We start from the raw sequence: 21,134 nt of genomic DNA, 5'->3' as shown, positions 1-21,134 counted from the left end.
GTATTTGGCCGCGGACCCCCCATCAAAATATTTTGTTCCAGGGACCCCCCAGAAGCAAAGATTTGAGTAAAAAATGTTCGCTTTAAAAATATATATATTCAAAGATTTTCACACATTTTCACGATTTTTCAAAAATAGCAGATCTACAAGCTCGTAGCGCGGCACTTGGTGCCGCGCTATGAGCTTGTATATCTGCTATTTTTGAATAGCCCAAAGTGTAAAATAATGCTTTTTAGCTCAAATCTAAAAATGAGACAGTTCCAGGTCTTAATGGGTTAACAGACGACGTCACACTGTTTGCAAGCGTCACACTGCGCAAGCGTCAAACCCATTCTGTCAGGTCTCGCTAGGGCGCGCAGCTCTAGCCAACACACAAAGAGGGGGTCGGGGTGTGCTGAAACCAGCGCACCCCAAGACAACAGGTTAAATTCTTTACTTAAGTAAAAGTACCAATACTGCAATATAAAAATACTCTGTTACAAGTAAAAGTCCAAAATTCTAAATTTACTTGAGTAAAAGTACAAAAGTATTGGCATCAAAATGTACTTGAAGTACCAAAAGTAAAAGTACTAAATATTTGAAAATAGCCGATCTACAAGCTCACAACGCGTCGCGATGCGACGCGTTGTGAGCTTGTAGATCTGCTATTTTCAAATGGCCTAGGTATAAAATAGGGCTAAAGTGGTTAATGTATGTTTCATTATATCATAATTGATATCTGAAAAGTAACTAGTAACTAAAGTTTTCAAATAATTGTAGTGGAGTAAAAGTACAAAATTTGCCTCTGAGATGTAGTGGAGTAGAAGTAAAAGTATTGGAAATTGGAAGTAAAGTACAAATACCTCAAAATTGTACTTAAGTACAGTACTTGAGTAAATGTACTTAGTTACTTTCCACCACTGCTGTGCGTGCATGCGTGGCGTGCACACGTGTTCTCACCCGCAGTATGTCCGTTTTGAGCTGTAGTTCTGTGGAGGGGGCAGAGTGCATGAGGCCCAGCAGCGTGCCCATGTCGTCGTCTCCGCTGGGCGACAGCACCAGCTGCTGGATGATGAGCAGGGCGTGCTCGCGACACTGCCGGTACTTGACGATGTTGTGGACACAGCGCGCCCCGCCAAACTCCCTGAACAGACCTAGAAACACCACAAAGGACAAGAGGAGATGGACAAGACACGGTAGTTAAAACCCATTCATTTTCTATCAATTACACACCCCATGAAGCCTTGAATTCATGGTGATTTTTTTAGTTTTTGGGCACATTCCTGAGCCAATCATTTGATGACCGGCGGAGTAGGAGACTCAAAAAGTCTCCATTTTGTCTCCTATTGAGTCTCCTATTGAACGATGACCCGTTCATTAAGTTATTGGCTCAGGAATGGCTCAAACATAATTTAAAAATCATGAATTTAAGACTTCATGGTGTGTGTAATTGATAGAAAATAAGTCTTTTTTTTTGTGAACTACTCCTTTAAGACCTGAGGCCGATTCTACAAAGGCCTTCTAAAATCAGTAGTTCTCACACTTTTTAAGATTCAAAAATCTTTAAAAAAAAGCAGATGTACAAGCTTGTAGCTTTCGTGCCACGCTGTGAGCTTGTACATCTTTTGAATAGCCAAGGCAAAAATTCAAAATGATGCTTTCCCGGTTTTAATGGGTTAATAATGTTGTGGACACGGAGCGCCCCCTGAACAGACCTAAAACAACACACAGACAAGAGACAGACTGACCAGGGGACATGGTACTTGACGATGACTTGCAATTAACGATCTAATCGTGTTTTTTGGGGCTTTGAACATTGGAACATATAATTGCAAATTGCATTTCTGTTGGTCTTTTAGGCTTTGTAAACACAAATTGCACAAGGGAGATACTGTATGGCAAATTACTTTAACATGCAAAGAAATGACTGACAATGGCCGGTACCAATAATCAAAATAAATAAAAAATAAAATATGTATAATGGCCATATTTACTCATTTTATTATATAGCAGGAGTCTACTAAGTGTGTTCCCACTGTCAGTGTGTTTGTGTCATTCAGCCACCCACATACAGGTGGTGATATATACTGTACAGTACATGGTGTGACCTCACTCCTGTAGCACCGTGCATGTCATATATATCTCATATCTCATGTTTGGGTACAGTTGTTTTTGACACACACGGTGTGTAATTACAGCAGCTGATTATATGACTGTCACTGGTCAACTCTCTCTAGAAGGCCTCTCATGGTCATTGTGTGGGTATGTGCCTGAGGAAGACCAACTCGAGGTCTCCTTTCATAGGCGCTACGTGAAAGGAGCTTTATATTCCAGTGTGTGGATCTGCTTTCTTCCTCCTTTCAGGTAGTGTTGTGACTCATCACATTCCCACCGGGGTGTGTGTGGAAAATAAAGCGATGGGGGGGGGCATGGGGGGGTCAGAGAGGAGAGAGAGAGAGATGAGGGGAAACAGAGCTAGAAGAGACAGAAGGAAGAGACAGAGGAAGGCAGAGTGACTTGCTGTTTTCACTCCAGCACAATACAAGCTATCACAAACTGAGAGGCTGTGTGTGTGTGTGTGTGTGTGTGTGTGTGTGTGTGTGTGTGTGTGTGTGTGTGTGTGTGTGTGTGTGTGTGTGTGTGTGTGTGTGTGTGTGTGTGTGTGTGTGTTGTGCATCTATGATTATGATTCATTTCTGCCTGGCACCCATTATGTATATACGACACTATAGGGGTGGAAAATAAAATCAATTCATAAATTAATCGCGATTCTGACATGGCCGATTATGAATCCATTCATAAATATCAAAAATTGATTATTGAAAAAAAATGTTTACATATATATTATTTTTTTGGGAGATTTTCTTTTCTTTTTATTGCACAGAGCAGCAGCCACATTTTGGTTGGTTATCAGAATATTGAGAAGCCTTTGTTAGTCAGTATTATTTTACAAAAAAGGACTTGTTTATTATCTTGTTGGTTTTCTGCAATTGTTGATGATGGCAAATATAACCTTCCAGCTGACAGCAACACATCTCTTCCATTAGTTTTTATTATCAATACAAGATAATGGAAGTAAATTAATCGCAAATCGCAAATATCGCAATATAATCAAATGGTAGCCCTCTGAATAGGAGTGGAATCGTCAGGTACCAGGTAGCGATTTCCGCCCCTATAAGACACTATTCATTGTATTGCTACTTTTACTAAGGTAAAAATGCGAGCGCTTCCTCCACTACGGCTGACAGTCTGCATTACCCAGAACACCCCGAGCTGAAGTGTCATGGCACTGCGTCTAACCGCTGTGTGTGACAGATAACCATGGAGGCATGGCAGATGACAGAGGGAAGGTGCAAAGAGTGACACATACCAAAAGAGAGTACTTTGACAGTTAGAGGACAATCGGTACACCACACACACACACACACACACACACACTTTTACACACACACAAAACAATGTCGTCGTCTGTGGTCACATGATTTGTAGTGACAGCAGCAAGGAAACCACAGCCGAACTGTCCCTGATGAATACACAAAGCACCTCCTCCTCCGTTTATCTGAGCGCGTGTGCGAGTGTGTGCGAGTGTGTGTGTGTGTGTGTGTGTGTGTGTGTGTGTGTGTGTGTGTGTGTGTTGGGGGGGCGGGGGAGAATGAAAGGTGAATGAGGGAGAGAGCATAGAAACTGACAGCAAAGGGAAACCAGGAGAAAGGGAGGAGTGAGAGAGAGACGAGGAGAGAATGAGAAGAGAAAGCAAGTAAGGGACATACAGACAGACAGACAGACAGACAGACAGACAGACAGACAGACAGACAGACAGACAGACAGACAGACAGACAGACAGAGAGAGATAACCATAACTGAGTCCAACACTGGCCATGTTTTCTAGGTTTTGCCATTTAAATGCAGGACAACAAACTGAGCATACAGGCTGAGCAATGGATCAAATTCGATATATATTTTTTCATATTCGATTCTTATGTACCGTAATTTAATACTATATAAAATAAATTTGTATTGTTCCACGGATATGTGCATTACTGCTGGTTACCTTTCATTTCAAGCACAATGCTTTTGCTGTAGGATGTAACAATGTACACGCAGGTACATTTATTATAAGCGGTTTCTCTGCATCAATTACGTTCAGAGTATCCTCTCTATCCGCTCTGAAGCCTTATTTATATTCCACCACATGAGGGTGTCGCTGGCCTACAGGAACACATCTACAAGCCAAAAACGTGTGTCTCACGTTGTTAGCTTCTAGATAATTACCGTACGTTGTTTTAGGCCAGTGATATCGTCCTCTACACAGTATAAAGGCTGACATGGAGAGAAAATGCGGGCCGATATTGGAAAGTGAAGGCAGGATGGCGAGCGTGATTTTGTGTCTGTGTGTGTGTGTGTGTGTGTGTGTGTGTGTGTGTGTGTGTGTGTGTGTGTTTTTTACCTGCGTTTGTGTTGGAGCCCTGAAGGAGCACGGTGAGAGTCTCCATCACCAACCAGGCCAACTGCTTCTGTTCTTCTGCTACCGTGTTGTTTTTACAATCACCTACACCTACACACACACACACACACACACACACACACACACACCAAAGTCAGCTTAAAAGGTGCTTGTAAGTGATATTTTTTGGTTAAAACAAAAAGGTTTTAGTTAAAAGGTTAAAGCTATATTCTGATAGTAATCATCTCTCCACCATCTCTCCAGATCTTTAGTAAACAGATTGGTTGCAACTGCAAGTTTCATCCACTCAGGAGAGAGAACCCCGCAAAGATCATTTATTGTGTTCCAACCCTGTCTACTCATTTATTCGTTTCATCACTTCCAATTCCACTTGTTTCTCCTGTACCCTCTATGAGATCTCTCTCCTGATTGGATGACAATGGTATCCTGACCTGAAAATCCATTTTCTTTTTACTAAAGAGCTGGCGAAAGACGGCATGAACAAACTCTATAGTGATGACTGCTATGGCAAAAATAGAGCTATTTACTAAGATTATACTTAAAGCAGCACTATGTAGTTTGGGGTATCAGTGGACACAAATAACATGGCAGCCAACGTCTTTGACTTCATTGAGGACGCGCTGTGATTGGCCAGCTAGTCTTTACTTTGACTGGCAGCTCTGCCTTGGTGCATATTCAAATAGTTCAAATAGCCAATCTACAAGCTCACAACGTGTCGATGTAGATCGGCTAGTTAAACTATTTGAAAATATTAGCCGTGACCCCCCCCTGAGTCTATAAATATATGGAAGGATGATTGTTATTGCTTAAACATGTAACTTCACAATTTTGTGGGACATAATCAGTGGTGGAAAAAGTACTCAAATTCTTTACTTAAGTAAAAGTACCAATACTGCAATATAAAAATACTCTGTTACAAGTAAAAGTCCAGAATAAAAAATGTACTTGAGTAAAAGTACAAAAGTATTGGCATCAAAATGTACTTAAAGTATCAAAAGTAAAAGTACTAAATATTTGAAAATAGCCGATCTACAAGCTCACAACGCGTCGCGCTGCGACGCGTTGTGAGGTTGTAGATCTGCTATTTTCAAATAGCCTATGTATAAAATAGGGCTAAAGTGGTTAATGTATGTTTCATTATATCATAATTTACATCTGAAAAGTAACTAGTAACTAAAGTTTTCAAATAATTGTAGTGGAGTAAAAGTACAATATTTGCCTCTGAGATGTAGTGGAGTAGAAGTAAAAGTATTGGAAATTGGAAATACTCAAGTAAAGTACAAATACCTCAAAATTGTACTTAAGTACAGTACTTAAGTAAATGTACTTAGTTACTTTCCACCACTGGACATAATATGCTATATAGTTGTTAAAAAGTTACATAGTGCTGCTTGAAGTGGCGGGGGCTCACCTTGGTCGTTGTTTGGCGTCAGCTGCTGCGTGGCGGCGGGGTCTTTGAGCAGCGCGGCGTACTTGTGCAGCAGGTTGACCAGCACCTCCAGGAGGCCCACCTCCCGCAGCACGTCGCTGAACACCGGGTCGTGCCGGGCCAGCTTCAGCAGCGTCCGCGTGGAGGTGATGCCGCAGGCGTGAGACGTGCTGGACTTGAGCAGCACGCTGACGCTGAACAGCTCCTTGCACGGCACGTAGTTCAGGCTGAACACCACGAACTCCAGCAGCTCAAAGTACTTGGCCTGGGGAGGGGAGGGGGTGGGGCGTGACAGTCACAAATAAATATATCAATAAAAATCAGATTCAGATTCAGTTTTATTGTCATTTAATCCATTGCGTGTGGTAGAGATGCGCGGATTGCGGTTTTAGCCGCGGTTGCCGCAGTTAACCGCAGTTTGGGTGGATTTGGGTCAATCAAATATAATTATTAATTAATATTGGATAAACCGCGGGTGAAATAATGCAGGAATTAAATTAATTATATCAATCTATAGGCCTATAATAGCTTTTAAAAGCACTAAATTTCACCGTGTGTGCGTTTGTAGTATTTTAATATTACGTCATTTTACACCAGGCACAAAATAGCCGCTCACTACACGTTGCTTTGCAGCTAGCAGTGTTGCCAGGTTGCGACAACTTGCGAGAGAAATAAGCAGCCAGGTCTATGAAAACAAGCCCAAAACAAAACAAGTGGCAGACAAGCCCAAAAGTCGCTTATAAAAAGCTTATAAAAAGCCGACATGGCAACAAAGTGGTTGAAAGCGAAAGTAACTCAATGAAGACGTGGGCTTGTTGTTACCATGGTTGTGGATTGTATACAGTCACTGCATCGCGACAGTGGTGAGTAACATTGTTTATAAGAAAACTAACGTCAGGAAAATAACAATTATTTGATGCGGTTGGTGCGGATCTATAAATAGGATGATATAATTACCGCGGGTGGATGGCGGATGGATAATGAACTTGTTAACGCGGATTTGGGTGACAAAAAAACCCATCCGCGCATCTCTAGCGTGTGGCAATCGCGTAGATCTACGCGAACCTAAATAATTGCGCAGCGTGCCAGTCGCGTAGATCTACGCGAAGTGGTCTTTTTTTTTTTTTTTTTCTCTCTCTCTCTCTCAGGTTCACATTTCATTGTAGGCTTGTTCGCCACGACACATTTCATTGTAGCACCACCGGAAACGGAATTATCCATATCCGGAGATTTTCGTTCCCATCCGCCTCCACTCTAAAAGCGGAAACTAAATCTCCATTTTCTCGGTTGTTGTTTTTCTCATCGCTGATCGCTGTTTAACTCTTTGACTGCCAGAGTATTTTCATAAAGTACTCCCCCAGTGCCAGCAATTTTCGTGTTTTTTTATTTTTATATTTTGAATTTTTCTCATGAAAATAATTTAAGGACACATAATGTAAAGACCCAGCACAAATCCGCCACCAGAGAGCAGCACATGACAGCGTGATCATGTCGTTGGGTCTCTCTCACCCTTCTTCATAGATTAGACAAGGAAAAACATGAAAACGGATGTGACGTCACCCAGATTGTTTTGATCAGCGAAAATTACGTTGTGATATACGACGGCGATGACTGATCGTCACCCAGACCATAGATTATAGAAGAGAAGCTGTCCGTTTGTCCGTTATACCGTGTGAAAAATCGTTTATTTACCTATTTTGGACGAAAATGACTGGGGAAAAAAATCAAAAACCGGAAACGGAATCCAGGCCATGAAACCGGATGCAGATGTCCGTGAAGTAAGTGGAACTTGAGAATAACATTGAATATTAAGCAGCATAGCGCAATCAGAGATTAAACAATGAACGCGCGTCCAGCGCGTCGAGCGCGTCGACGGCCAACTGGACAAAGTAGCACTTGACGCGTTATCGCGTCGTCCGCAGTCAAAGAGTTAACATAAACCGCTGTAGCTACCCTGTGCGTTTACAAACAGTTGAACGCGCGATTTTAACGGATTTAGCGATGTCTGTGGCGACGTGAAAAAAACTACAAAACAATAAATCGCTGGCACTGGTGAGTACATTATGATATTAAACTCTGGCGTGGAATGTGTTAAGACCTGAGGCCAATTCTACTAAATGTCTTCTAAATCCTAACAGTTTTTTTTTTTTTAAACCTATGTTGCTATATAATATCAATGGTTCTCAAACGTTTTCATGTCAAGGACCACCCAAAATTATATGTATTTGGCCGTGGACCCCCATCTCAAAATATGTTGTTTCAGGACCCCCCCCCCCCCCCCCAGAAGCAAAGATTTGAGTTACAAATGTTCGCTTTAAAAAAAGTATATATTCAAAGATACTCACTCGGTGCTTGTATATCTGCTATTTTTGAATAGCCAAAGAATGACACAGATGCGTTCCCCGTCTTAATGGGTTAAGATGCACTTGTCAGGTACTGTACATGCATGTGAAAATCTTAAACAATAAAATCGATCTTTTCCCTTTTTTTTTTTTTTCTTTTTTATAAGCTCACAATACAAGCACGTACAGTAGCTCAGCTATCGATTCAATCAATTATAAAAACATTTTTTTTAAATGTTGCCGTTGGTTTGTTGATATACGCAGTGGTGGAAAGTAACTAAGTACATTTACTTAAGTACTGTACTTAAGTACAATTTTGAGGTATTTGTACTTTACTTGAGTATTTCCAATTTCCAATACTTTTACTTCTACTCCACTACATCTCAGAGGCAAATATTGTACTTTTACCCCACTACAATTATTAAACTTTAGTTACTAGTTACTTTTCAGATAAAAATTATGATATAATGAAACACACATTAACCCTATTTTATACCTAGGCTATTTGAAAATAGCCGATCTACAAGCTCGTGCGACGCGTTGTGAGCTTGTAGATCGGCTATTTTCAAATATTTAGTACTTTAACTTTTGGTACTTTAAGTACATTTTGATGCCAATACTTTTGTACTTTTACTCAAGTAAATTTTGAATTCTGGACTTTTACTTATAACAGAGTACTTTTATATTGCAGTATTGGTACTTTTACTTAAGTAGAGAATTTGAGTACTTTTTCCACCACTGGATATACGTATGTAAAAAAAAGGCGCTTCTCTATTATTTGATTAATCGAAAAAGCCATCGATACAGAATAACCTCAAAGAAGATAATGGCTGCTTGCGGCCCTATTGTACCTGGGCGTCGGGCAGCTTGGCCACGCGCTCGGCGAACTGCGACAGGGTGTGCTGGGCCTCCAGGATGAAGTAGTTGGCCGGCTCCGACGAGTAGATGTTGCCGATGGCGTCCAGGAGCGTGCGGGCCAGCCGGCTGGTCTTGGCTCTCAGGAAAGCGTTCTGCAGAACCGAGAAGGCCTGGATGTTCCTCACCGTGTGGCCTGGCGAGACACCAAGACACAGTGGATGAGTTCAGTAGATGTGACTGCTACAAACATATCGCTTTAACCCATTAAGACCTGGAACTGTGTCATTTTTAGATTTGAGCTAAAAAGCATTATTTTACACTTTGAGCTATTAAAAAATAGCAGATATACAAGCTCATAGCGCGGCACCGAGTGCCGCGCTATGAGCTTGTAGATCTGCTATTTTTGAAAAATCGTGAAAATGTGAAAATCTTTGAATATATATATTTTTAAAGACATTTTTAACTCAAATCTTTGCTTCTGGGGGTCCCTGGAACAACATATTTTGATGGGGGTCCGCGGCCAAATACATATAATTTTGGGGGTCCTGGACATGAAAAAGATTGAGCACCACTGATATAGAAACATATGTTTTTCAGAATACTGTTGAGATTTAGGAGACATGTAGAATCGGCTTCAGGTCTCAATGGGTTAATCCAGCTTCTGTCTTCTAAATCCAGTTTACAGCTTTCTGAAAACCTATTGTTTGCTGTATCAGTGGTGCTCAAATTCTTTCATGTCAAGGACCCCCAAAATGATACGCATTTGGCCGCGGACCCCCATCTAAAAATATTTTGTTCCAGGGACACCCAGAAGCAAAGATTTGAGATAAAAATGTTCGCCTTAAAATAATATATATTCAAAGATTTGCACACAGTCTCACAATTTTTCAAAAATAGCCAAAGTGTAAAATAATGCTTTTTTAGCTCAAATCTAAAAATGACACAGTTGCGTTCCTGGTCTTAAATTTTTTACGTTATGAATAGTTTTGAAAATGTGCCCCAAACCAGGAAGGCCATGGTTAATGTGGTTAAAACAGTGGCTCTCAACAGTGGTACTGGACACACCCAGCTTAATGCTACTGTTCTATTCTACCAGCTAGCTAGACGTATTCCACTTGTGTCTCAAAAGCAGGCCTGGATTAGACGACTATAATAATAGAACAGACAGCACTCAGTCAAGACTGAACATGACAACGTGGGATGGATTACATCTACTGTCCACTGATGATGGATTACATGACAACATGGGATTACATCTACTGTCTACTTGTAATGGAGTCATGTTCTCTTCTGTCACACGCGCACACACACACACACACACACACACATGGAAAACAAAAGACATCCACACCTGTCACTACACACACATTTGTTTTACTATACTTAAGGTCAAGCATTTAAAAGACAGCGATGTAATGATCAAGGTCTTTTTTTTGCCATTGTTAAACCCAGCCCTGAAGCTGAAAATAGCTGATCCAAAAGCTTACAAGCACCACACCATCATACTGTTGTGACTTGTAGATCTGCCATTTTCTGTGCACGATACTAGAACGCCAAAAATGATAAATCATACATAACTCCAACTTGTCTAATGTTCTAATTGAAAACGTAACTTTTTTTTTTTTTACAATAAAACTCTTGTGAGGAGGACCAGGAAAATTGTCCTCACAATGTCTATTTATCATTTACTACTATACTTTTAACCCCACACACACACACATACACACACACACACACACACCCAAACCAGTCACACACACACACACACACAGCCCCCTGGTGTGCTCTGACCTCCATTGTGAATGGATAGCTGTACTAACGTGTACAAGTTCAACCCACACAGCATTCACAACAGCAAGAAAACACACAGTCACATAGGCACCGGTGCACGCACACACACACACACACAGTAACGATTGAGGCGGACTAATTAGCCATGTAAATGTCTGCTCACACCATGATCCCTGCTAAAGACTTTGAACACAGCTGGAGCTGTCATCAGTGGTTTAAACAGCCTTTTCTCTGTGTGTGTGTGTGTGTGTGTGTGTGTGTGTGTGTGTGTGTGTGTGTGTGTGTGTGTGTGACTATACGAGAGGGCCAAAAGTCCTCACAAGTACAGTACAATTAGAGAAATGGACATTGTGACATGTCGATGCGTACAGTAAAATGGCAGATTTCTATAAGCAAAGTGTTTGTGTGATCAGAAATGTCAGTGGCATGTCAAACTGGTAGGCAGAGATTTTGCACGTGAATCCATTTTCATACTTTATATTTATGTTGAGGATATCAAGTGTGTGACAATTCTTCGTTTTGACCACGCACAATCATATGAACGACAATGGGGGAGTTAAGGGACTGCTTGTGCACTTCTGTGAGACTATCTGTGTTTGTCTGTCTGGTTCTCAAACTTTTTCATGTCAAGGAAGGACCCCCAAAAAGAGTATGTATTTGGCCGCGGACCCCCATGTCAAAATATTTTGTTCCAGGGACCATCCAAAAAGCAAAGATTTGAGTTCCAAATGTTCGCTTAAAAAATATTATATTCAAAGATTTGCACACATTTTCACAATAAAAAAAAAGCAGATCTACAAGCTCATAGCCGTGCTATGAGCTTGTATATGTGCTATTTTTGAATAGCCATAGTACAAAAGGTTAAACTTATTGTGATGCCCTGGGAACCACCCCACCCCCCCCTGGGGGTCCCCGGACCACACTTTGAGAACCAACGCCCTAATACAGTCACCTACCAACCCACCCACCCATTCATCTCTAAACCAGTGGTCCCCAACCTTTTTTCCTTGTTGACGGATCTTACATCTGACACAAGCCGAGAGAGACAACACCCCCCCCCCCACACACGTTAACATGTTAACCACTTAAAATCAATAGTTACTTCTTGCACGACAAATAACAAAAACAGTCAACCTATAAGCTCACTGTAGATTGTCTATTTTAGCAAATTTTGAAACAAAATACACATTTTGACTGTTCTTTGGACATTAATGACCTAAATAAGCAAGTTTACCCCAGGTAAACTCTCTGCTCTAAAGCTACATTGGACCTCTTTGTTATGGAGTGCTGTGTTGGTTCACGGCTCCGGGCAGACATCATTCATCTCCCTTTACGGTTCTGGGTCAACAGACAACGTGCTACTACACTACCTGACAATATAGGTCACCACACACTCCCTGTGACAACAAGTCATTTAGACATTTACAAGTATCGTCTTACTGAGTGACCGCGTAAGCGTTTAACCCATTAAGACCGGGAACGCATTTGCGTGTCATTTTAAGATTTCTTTGGCTATTCAAATATAGCAGATCTACAAGCTCATAGCCAGCTTGTAGATCTGCTATTTTTGAAAAATCGTGAAAATGTGTGAAAAATCTTTGAATATATATTTTTTTAAAGTGAACATTTTTAACTCTGTTACAACTTCTGGGGGGTCCCCTGGAACAAAATATTTTGAGATGGGGGTCCACGGCCAAATACATATAATTTTTTGAGAACCACTGATATTATAGCTATAGATATTAGGATTTAGAAAACATTTGTAGAATCCCTAGAAGCAAAGTTTGAGTAAAAAATATATATATTCAAATACCCACGATTTTTCCGAAAAATAGCAGATCTACAAGCTCGTAGCGCGGCACCGAGTGCCGCGCTATGAGCTTGTAGATCTGCTATTTTTGAATAGCCCAAAGACATCTAAAAATGACAGAGATGCGTTCCCGGTTTGAATGGGTTAAAGACTAGCAACTGCCTGCTGCTTACAAAATCCCATTATATATCTATGTACATGATCCATCTGTTCATATATTGTAAATACCGTATTCCCATACCTGATATCGTAAAGCTGTAAATATTCTGGACACACTGATGTTCGTACTATACTGTGTGCACACTATTTTGCATAAATACATATTCATGTGAACCAGTTTTATGCACACCTGCTCTGTAAATATAATGTCAATAGCACTTTTACATATACTGTCTGTGTATTCTTATTTTTATTTCCTCGTTGCAGTATTCTCCCTTATTTAAATGTTACATACTGTAGAAGAGTTTGTCTGCTACTGAGCCTCTATAATGTCAGTGGTGGTACCCCTCTGGTGCCCCTGTGGTACCACCTGTTTTTGTGGTAGCGCTTTTTTCTATGTGGTGCCACTAGATGGCGGTAGAGAGCAACTAATGCCCAGACATAGGCATGTTCTGTCTATTTGAGACAGGGCTGCTTTCAGTCAACAGATAGAAGCTGCAATTGAAGCTGAACTTGTTGAGAAGTGAAACAAATAATTGTATGGGTTATACTATCAAGATGTATTTTGGTAAATTACACTCAGTGGGCTATTAAATATAACCCTCAGGAATGAAACATTAAATACATACATTTTACTTAAGTAAAAGTAGCAATACCACAATATAAAAATACTCTATTACAACTAAAAGGCCTGTGTTCAAAATGTTACTTGAGTAAAAGTACAAAAGTATTGGCATCAAAATATACTTAAAGTACCAAAAGTAAAAGTACTCCAATGTTTGAAAGTAGCCGATCTACAAGCTTGTAGATCGGCTATTTTCAAATGGTATAAAATAGGGCTAAAGTGGTTAATGTATATGTTTTATAATATAACAATTTATATCTGCAAAGTAACTAAAGTTTTCAAACAATTGTAGTGGAGTAAAAGTACAATATTTGCCTCTGCAGATGTAGTGGAGTAGAAGTAAAAGTGCACTAATACTCCAGTACAGTAAAAAAAAAAGACCTCAACATGTTTCCCAAGGTTCTATGCAACCCAAGTGGGTATCGAACCCTGACCTCCAACCTTTGAGAAACATTTCATTAACCACTAGACTACCGGTACAGATGAAAAATGGCTGTATGATATGAGAACACAGTACACACAGAATGGGGCATCTGACTTCCAGCTGAAACAGTGCAATGTTACTTGAGTAAAAGTACAAAGGTATTGGCATCAAAATATACTTAAAGTACCAAAAGTAAAAGTACTAAAATGTCTGAAAGTAGTCAATCTACAAGCTTGTAGATTGGCTATTTTCAAATGGTATAAAATAGGGCTAAAGTGGTTAATGTTTATGTTTTATAATATAATCATTTATATCTGCAAAGTAACTAAAGTTTTCAAACAATTGTAGTGGAGTAAAAGTACAATATTTGCCCCTGCAGATGTAGTGGAGTGGAAGTAAAAGTGCACTAATACTCCAGTACAGTAAAAAAAACACCTCAACATGTTTCCCAAGGTTCTATGCAACCCAAGTGGGTATCGAACCCTGACCTCCAACCTTTGAGAAACATTTCATTAACCACTAGACTACCGGTACAGATGCAAGATAGCTGTATGAGATGAGAACACAGTACACACAGAATGGGGCATCTGACTTCCAGCTGAAACAGTGCAATGTTACTTGAGTAAAAGTACAAAGGTATTGGCATCAAAATATACTTAAAGTACCAAAAGTAAAAGTACTAAAATGTCTGAAAGTAGTCTAGTCTAGTATAAACATTAACCACTTTAGCCCTATTTTATACCATTTGAAAATAGCCAATCTACAATCTTGTAGATTGACTACTTTCAGACATTTTAGTACTTTTACTTTTGGTACTTTAAGTATATTTTGATGCCAATACCTTTGTACTTTTACTAAAGTAACATTGCACTGTTTCAGCTGGAAGTCAGATGCCCCATTCTGTGTGTACTGTGTTCTCATCTCATACAGCCATTTTGCATCTGTACCGGTAGTCTAGTGGTTAATGAAATGTTTCTCAAAGGTTGGAGGTCAGGGTTCGATACCCACTTGGGTTACGTAGAACCTTGGGAAACATGTTGAGGTGTTTTTTTTTACTGTACTGGAGTATTAGTGCACTTTTACTTCCACTCCACTACATCTGCAGGGGCAAATATTGTACTTTTACTCCACTACAATTTGAAAACTTTAGTTACTTTGCAGATATAAATGATTATATTATAAAACATAAACATTAACCACTTTAGCCCTATTTTATACCATTTGAAAATAGCCAATCTACAAGCTTGTAGATTGACTACTTTCAGACATTTTAGTACTTTTACTTTTGGTACTTTAAGTATATTTTGATGCCAATACCTTTGTACTTTTACTCAAGTAACATTTTGAACACAGGCCTTTTAGTTGTAATAGAGTATTTTTATATTGTGGTATTGCAACTTTTACTTAAGTAAAATGTCTGTGTACTTCCACCATGAAACACAGTTGTGTTTAAAGAAACAATTGCTTTTGAATTCATCCTAAGGACTCTGCATTATTTTCTATGTTTACAAAAAAAAAAAATTACAATCAATTTTAAATGCAATCACCCTTCCCCTGTTGCTAATAATGTACTATAGGGTTCATGGACTCACATGCGCCACATCGTGGCCGATCAGCCACACTACACCTAAAAAAAAGGTGTCAAATGTGGCACCACCAAGTAGTGGTGGTGCCTCTGTGGTACCACAGAGGCACTCAGATGGTATTACTGCCGTTATCAAGTGCTAACCACTGTACATACTTATATTCCACACGTCTCTATCGTGTCACGTTTTTTTTTTTTAATTCCTTGATTACACAACTCACGAATTATCTATTTTTCCTGATGGCAACTGGTGAAGCAACAGAGAGTTATGCAGAAAACTTACATCTCCATAACTTTTTATGTTTTTTGTAGTTTTTCTGTTAAAGGGATAGTTCACCCCCAAAATGACTTTTTCCTATGGATTAGTCACCCCATGGAGACTTGAATTCATGGATATGTATTTGTTTTTGTCTCATTCCTAAACCAATAATTTGATGACCGGCAGTGGTTCCGGTAGGAGACACAAAGAGTCTCCTTTGTGTCTCCTACCGGAACCGTTGCGCACCGGTCCGCTGGTCATCAAATTATTGTCTCAGGCAAAAACGACAAAAACAAAAAAATATCCATGAATTCAAGTCTCCATGGGGTGACTAATACATAGAAACTAACTATCCATTTAATTAATGTCCTACTTCATCGTACAAGAGTGTCCAAGTCTGTTTGTGGGTTTTATAAATATTCAACCGACGAAACGTTAACAAAAGCTCATAACTAAATAATAACGGATCCATTGGAACACAAGGTCGTTTTTCCCCTTTCCTGAAAAGAAACAGTTCTGGACACACAAGGTTTCCGCTATCGACAGTGACTATACGTTTCGTGGCGTTCGATAACAGCCGCCGTATTCCATCACATCTCAGAGACATGGGGGTTTGCCGGCAGTGGTGGAAAAAGTACTCAGATATTTTACTTAAGTAAAAGTAGCAATACCACAATATAAAACTACTCAGTTACAAGTAAAAGGCCTGTGTTCAAAATGTTACTTGAGTAAAAGTACAAAAGTATTGGCATCAAAATGTACTTAAAGTACCAAAAGTAAAAGTACAAAATATTTGAAAATAGCCGATCTACAAGCTCACAACGCGTCGCGGTGCGACGCGTTGTGAGCTTGTAGATCTGCTATTTTCAAATAGCCTATGTATAAAATAGGGCTAAAGTGGTTAATGTGTGTTTTGTAATATCATAATTTATATCTGAAAAGTAACTAAAGTTTTTAAATAATTGTAGTGGAGTAAAAGTACAATATTTGCCTCTGAGATGTAGTGGAGTAGAAGTAAAAGTATTGGAAATTGGAAATACTCAAGTAAAGTACAAATACCTCAACATTGTACTTAAGTACAGTACTTGAGTAAATGTACTTAGTTACTTTACACCACTGTTTGCCGGTGGGAGGACCCACCTTTCCCAGTGGGCTGCGGGAGGACGAATCCAGGCAGCAGGAAGGGGGCGCCGGTGGTCAGCCCGGCGGGTTTGAGCTCCGTCACGCCGTACGTGGTCAGACGGGTCACCAGGTTCACCAGGTCCTTCAGGGCATCTTTGGACTCCTCCTCTTTGGCTTGCTCCAGTCTGGAGTCACACACACACACACACACACACACACACACACACACACACACATTTGTATTACTATTCTTGTGAGGACATCAACATTTACGCTGATTTTCAGAATGCCATTTTTAACCCTAAAGGCAAAAATAGCAGAACTACAAGCTTGTGAGGTTGTAGATCTGCTATTTTTGGTACGCAATACTAGCACACATCTAAGTTTTAACTCTTACCCTGCCAGAGTTTTTTCAAAAAGTCTGTAGCCTCTGCCAGGGTTTTGACCGATTTTGGTACCTTTTCGCATAGCCACAGAATATTTTTCTCCAGTATGATTGATCCCCAGAAAATTTCTAATCACAGATGAGATTCAGGTGTGGTTTCACAAATGTCAACGAGGTCAATTTGACCTTGTTGTCATGTGTTGTTTGATGTTTGAAAATAGCTCAAAACCAGTAGTTTCAAACCAAAAAACATTGTGAATTGTTTGTCCGTTTCAATTTTAACATTGAAGTGGATGGAGCAGCAAATCTTTGGGAATTGTTATCTCCTTATTCGTTTGGAATATCGAAAAGGTGTCAATCTTAAATAATTAGAGAATCTTTTTAGAAAGACGTTTTTAAACGTCTTTGGCAGGCAATAGCTGAAGGCCCAAAGACGTTTATAAACGTCTTTGGCAGTTATAGAGTTAATCAGGCATAATTTCAACCCTAATCTCTAATGCCTAACCCTGAATCCAACTTGAATCTGAAATTATTTGTCTTGCGAGGACCAAGAAAATGGTCCACACATTTCTGAAATTGTACCACGTAGCGGTATACAATTTTTGTTTCATCGCTTCCAATTTCACTTGTTTATCCTGTATGAGATCTCTCTCCTGATTGGATGACATTTTTATCACGACGTGAACATGTATTTTCCGTTTACTAAAGAACTGGAGATATGAGGTGACCCCTGTCCACTGGATCACCCTCAAACACTGGCAATTGTGTTTATCGGAAAGCCGGAGACACTGGGAAGGATTCAAAACCCTAGTATCTGTGGTTTACCCCCTGTGCCACCCGAGAACTCTGATTTACCCCCTGTGCCACCCGAGAACTCTGATTTAAAGGTTTCATGACATGCTGGTTTACAAAACATTAAAAGCCTTTATCATGTATTAAAAGGTTTTGACTCAAAAATCCACTCCAGAGAGCCATGGCAGGTTTTTTTTTCTCTGTGTTCTGAGGCCTTTTCAGCTGCAATGGAAAAAAAAAAGTGGCTGTGGGTGTCGCTGTTGAGGGATTTTGTCTGTCAATCATCGCCTATGCTCCGCCCCCCCAAAGGAGAAGGGGAGGGGTGAGGAGGAGAGGGGGCGGGATTACTGGACTGTGACATCAAAGTCCAGGGGCCAATCACAGCACTTTTCTGAGCCTAATTATTCAGAAAACCCCAGATCACAGAAAATCCACTAAATGTTCAAAGGTGTAATCGAGGTCAGAAAACCTATAAAACCCAGAAAAGAAAAAAAAAGAAATGTCATGAAACCTTTAATGCTGACAAGTTCAAACAACAAAGCTGAAACAGACAGACCATGCACAACTCTTCCCCGGCGCCATAAGGCCCCTAAAGAGAACCAAACCAACCTGAGCATGAGGTCACAGAGGAAGGTGTAGCCTTGGCACATGCGGAAGTCGTCGAGCAGGGTCTGGGACACGTCGCTGGAGTCTTTGAGGAAGCAGGAGAGTCCGGCGAACATCTCCACGATCTCCAGAGGCGACAGGTCGTCCGACTGCTGCATGTTCTGGACACACGTGGCCAGGCATTCCTTCTCTGGATGTCACACACACAGAACACACAACCACTTCAGTGACAAGGTTTCAAGGAATTAGGGATGTTAATAAATTAATCTATAATCGATGAATTGCCATAGAGCACTGCAGAGGGGAGGTGTGTGTGTCTGTGTCCAGCTGATGCTCGTTGATGCTCGTTAATGTTATGTACATCAAGGCAATTATGTTTCTGCACTCATTTTTTTTGTTTCGGACAAGCATTTTCCTTTTGGTCCTAAAAAACGCTGCTTATCAATTAATCGATAGATAAGGTTATCAACCATCAATTAATGAATTCATCGATAATTTGCATTCTTACGAGGAATGTTTCGGCCTGGGGCTCCAACATGCTTGCTCTCAACGTGAGGTCCAGGGACATACATGTGGTCCCCAGCTAAAAGGACTGATACTTATGAACCAAATGCACCCTTAGGAGTCTGATTAGTTGTTGTTAATTCAAAAGGTTGTCTTTTGAATGAATGAATTATTATCAGTGTTATTATTTTTAATTAAATTAACAGGGGACTTTATAGTGGAGATTAGAGAAGAAATCGTAGCAAATGAGGGTCCGTGGCCTAAAGGATATCAAACTGAGATCCTTGAAATTCAACAAGGTTTTTCATACATGTTTAAACAATCTTATAAGTCTGTATTTGTCCAAAATTGATAAGCAATAAAAACAAATGAATCGTAAAAAAAAAAGAGCCTTTAACAGCCCAAAATGGTACATGGTACAATACAGAAGTCACATTAACACATTAAGACCTGGAACTGTGTCATTTTTAGATTTGAGCTAAAAAGCATTATTTTACACTTTGGGCTATTCAAAAATAGCAGATCTACAAGCTCATAGCGCGGCACCGAGTGCCGCGCTACGAGCTTGTAGATCTGCTATTTTTGAAAAATTGTGAAAATGTGTGCAAATCTTTGAATATATATATTTTTAAAGCGAACATTTTTAACTCAAATCTTTGCATCTGGGGGGTCCCTGGAACAAGATATTTTGATGGGGGTCCACGGCCAAATACATATAATTTTGGGGGTCCTTGACATGAAAAAGATTGAGCACCACTGATATAGAAACATACGTTTTTCAGAATACTGTTGAGATTTAGGAGACATGTAGAATCGGCTTCAGGTCTCAATTAATGAACCATGATATTCATACAGTGGAGTGAGTGGACTAAAGTGGACTACAGAGAAGCAGAAGTGTTCGTTTACTGCAACTCCGAAAGCGAGAAAATGTAAAAAGGTCCATTCTTTTCAATCTCAGCTTAGTTAAAACTCTGGATAATACACAAAGCTCACAGTTTAATATTGCAGAGGTAGAATTTATGTAAAATAGCAACACTGCAGAAATGGCAGGAAAAGTACTGCACCCGAGTGCCGGGCTCCAATGTTAACAGTGTGGCGATATGCTATATAGGGGTTATTGCTTTTTAACCCAATGAGGCCTGAGGTTCCGATTCTGAAAAATGTCTTTTAAATCCTAAACGGTTTTCTGAAAAACGTATGTTTCTATATCAGTGGTTTTCAAACTTTTTCATGTCAAGGACCCCAAACTGATATGAATTTGGCCGCGGACCCCCATCTCAAAATATTTTGTTCCAGGGACCCCCCAGAAACAAAGATTTGAGTTAATGTTTGGTTTAAAATAATATATATATTCAAAGATTTGCACACATTTTCACGATTTTTCAAAAATAGCAGATCTACAAGCTCATAGCGCGGCACTCGGTGCCGCGCTATGAGCTTGTAGATCTGCTATTTTTGAATAGCCAAAGTGTAAAATAATGCTTTTTAGCTCAAATGAAAAAGTGACACAGATGCGTTCCAGGTATCAATGGGTTAACTTGTGCTGGGGGGACCCTCGTCCTCGCTCTCGTGGGAATATGAGGAAATAGCTATGCTGATTTGAACCTTTATTAATCCCCCTGGGGAAATTAATTTCTCCCTTCTTTTCCAGACACAGACACATGCACACACAGAGCCTATAGACATACACGACACGCATCGTCTGGGATTTTTGGATATCGTAATATTGTGATGTGACATAAGTGTCGTCTTTTCCTGGTTTTAATCTCTTAAGACCTGGAACTGTGTCATTTTTAGATTTGAGCTAAAAAGCATTATTTTACACTTTAGGCTATTCAAAAATAGCAGATCTACAAGCTCATAGCGCGGCACCGAGTGCCGCGCTATGAGCTTGTAGATCTGCTATTTTTGAAAAATCGTGAAAATGTGTGCAAATCTTTGAATATGTATATTTTTAAGGCGAACTTTTTTAACTCAAATCTTTGCTTCTGGGGGGTCC

The 21,134-nt window shown here is 40.0% G+C and overlaps 1 protein-coding gene across 6 annotated transcripts in view; it reads right to left on the bottom strand.

Annotated features, from left to right (window-relative positions):
• The window catches only part of wdfy3 (WD repeat and FYVE domain containing 3), a 195,431-nt gene that overhangs the window by 135,956 nt on the left and 38,341 nt on the right, over positions 1–21,134 (bottom strand). For all 6 annotated transcript variants that reach the window (XM_080434107.1, XM_080434102.1, XM_080434104.1 and 3 more), the window contains exons 7-12: positions 18,635–18,821; positions 16,867–17,033; positions 9,067–9,266; positions 5,856–6,138; positions 4,427–4,534; positions 940–1,133 (exon numbers count right to left, since the gene is read on the bottom strand). In XM_080434107.1, the coding sequence (XP_080290233.1) occupies positions 940–1,133; positions 4,427–4,534; positions 5,856–6,138; positions 9,067–9,266; positions 16,867–17,033; positions 18,635–18,821 (1,139 nt within the window). The remainder of the gene's footprint in view (positions 1–939; positions 1,134–4,426; positions 4,535–5,855; positions 6,139–9,066; positions 9,267–16,866; positions 17,034–18,634; positions 18,822–21,134) is intronic.

This window comes from Gymnoscopelus braueri (assembly GCF_963280865.1).
Source record: "Gymnoscopelus braueri genome assembly, chromosome: 7".
Taxonomy (NCBI): Eukaryota; Metazoa; Chordata; class Actinopteri; order Myctophiformes; family Myctophidae; genus Gymnoscopelus; species Gymnoscopelus braueri.
This window is presented reverse-complemented; position numbering and strand designations above follow the sequence as displayed.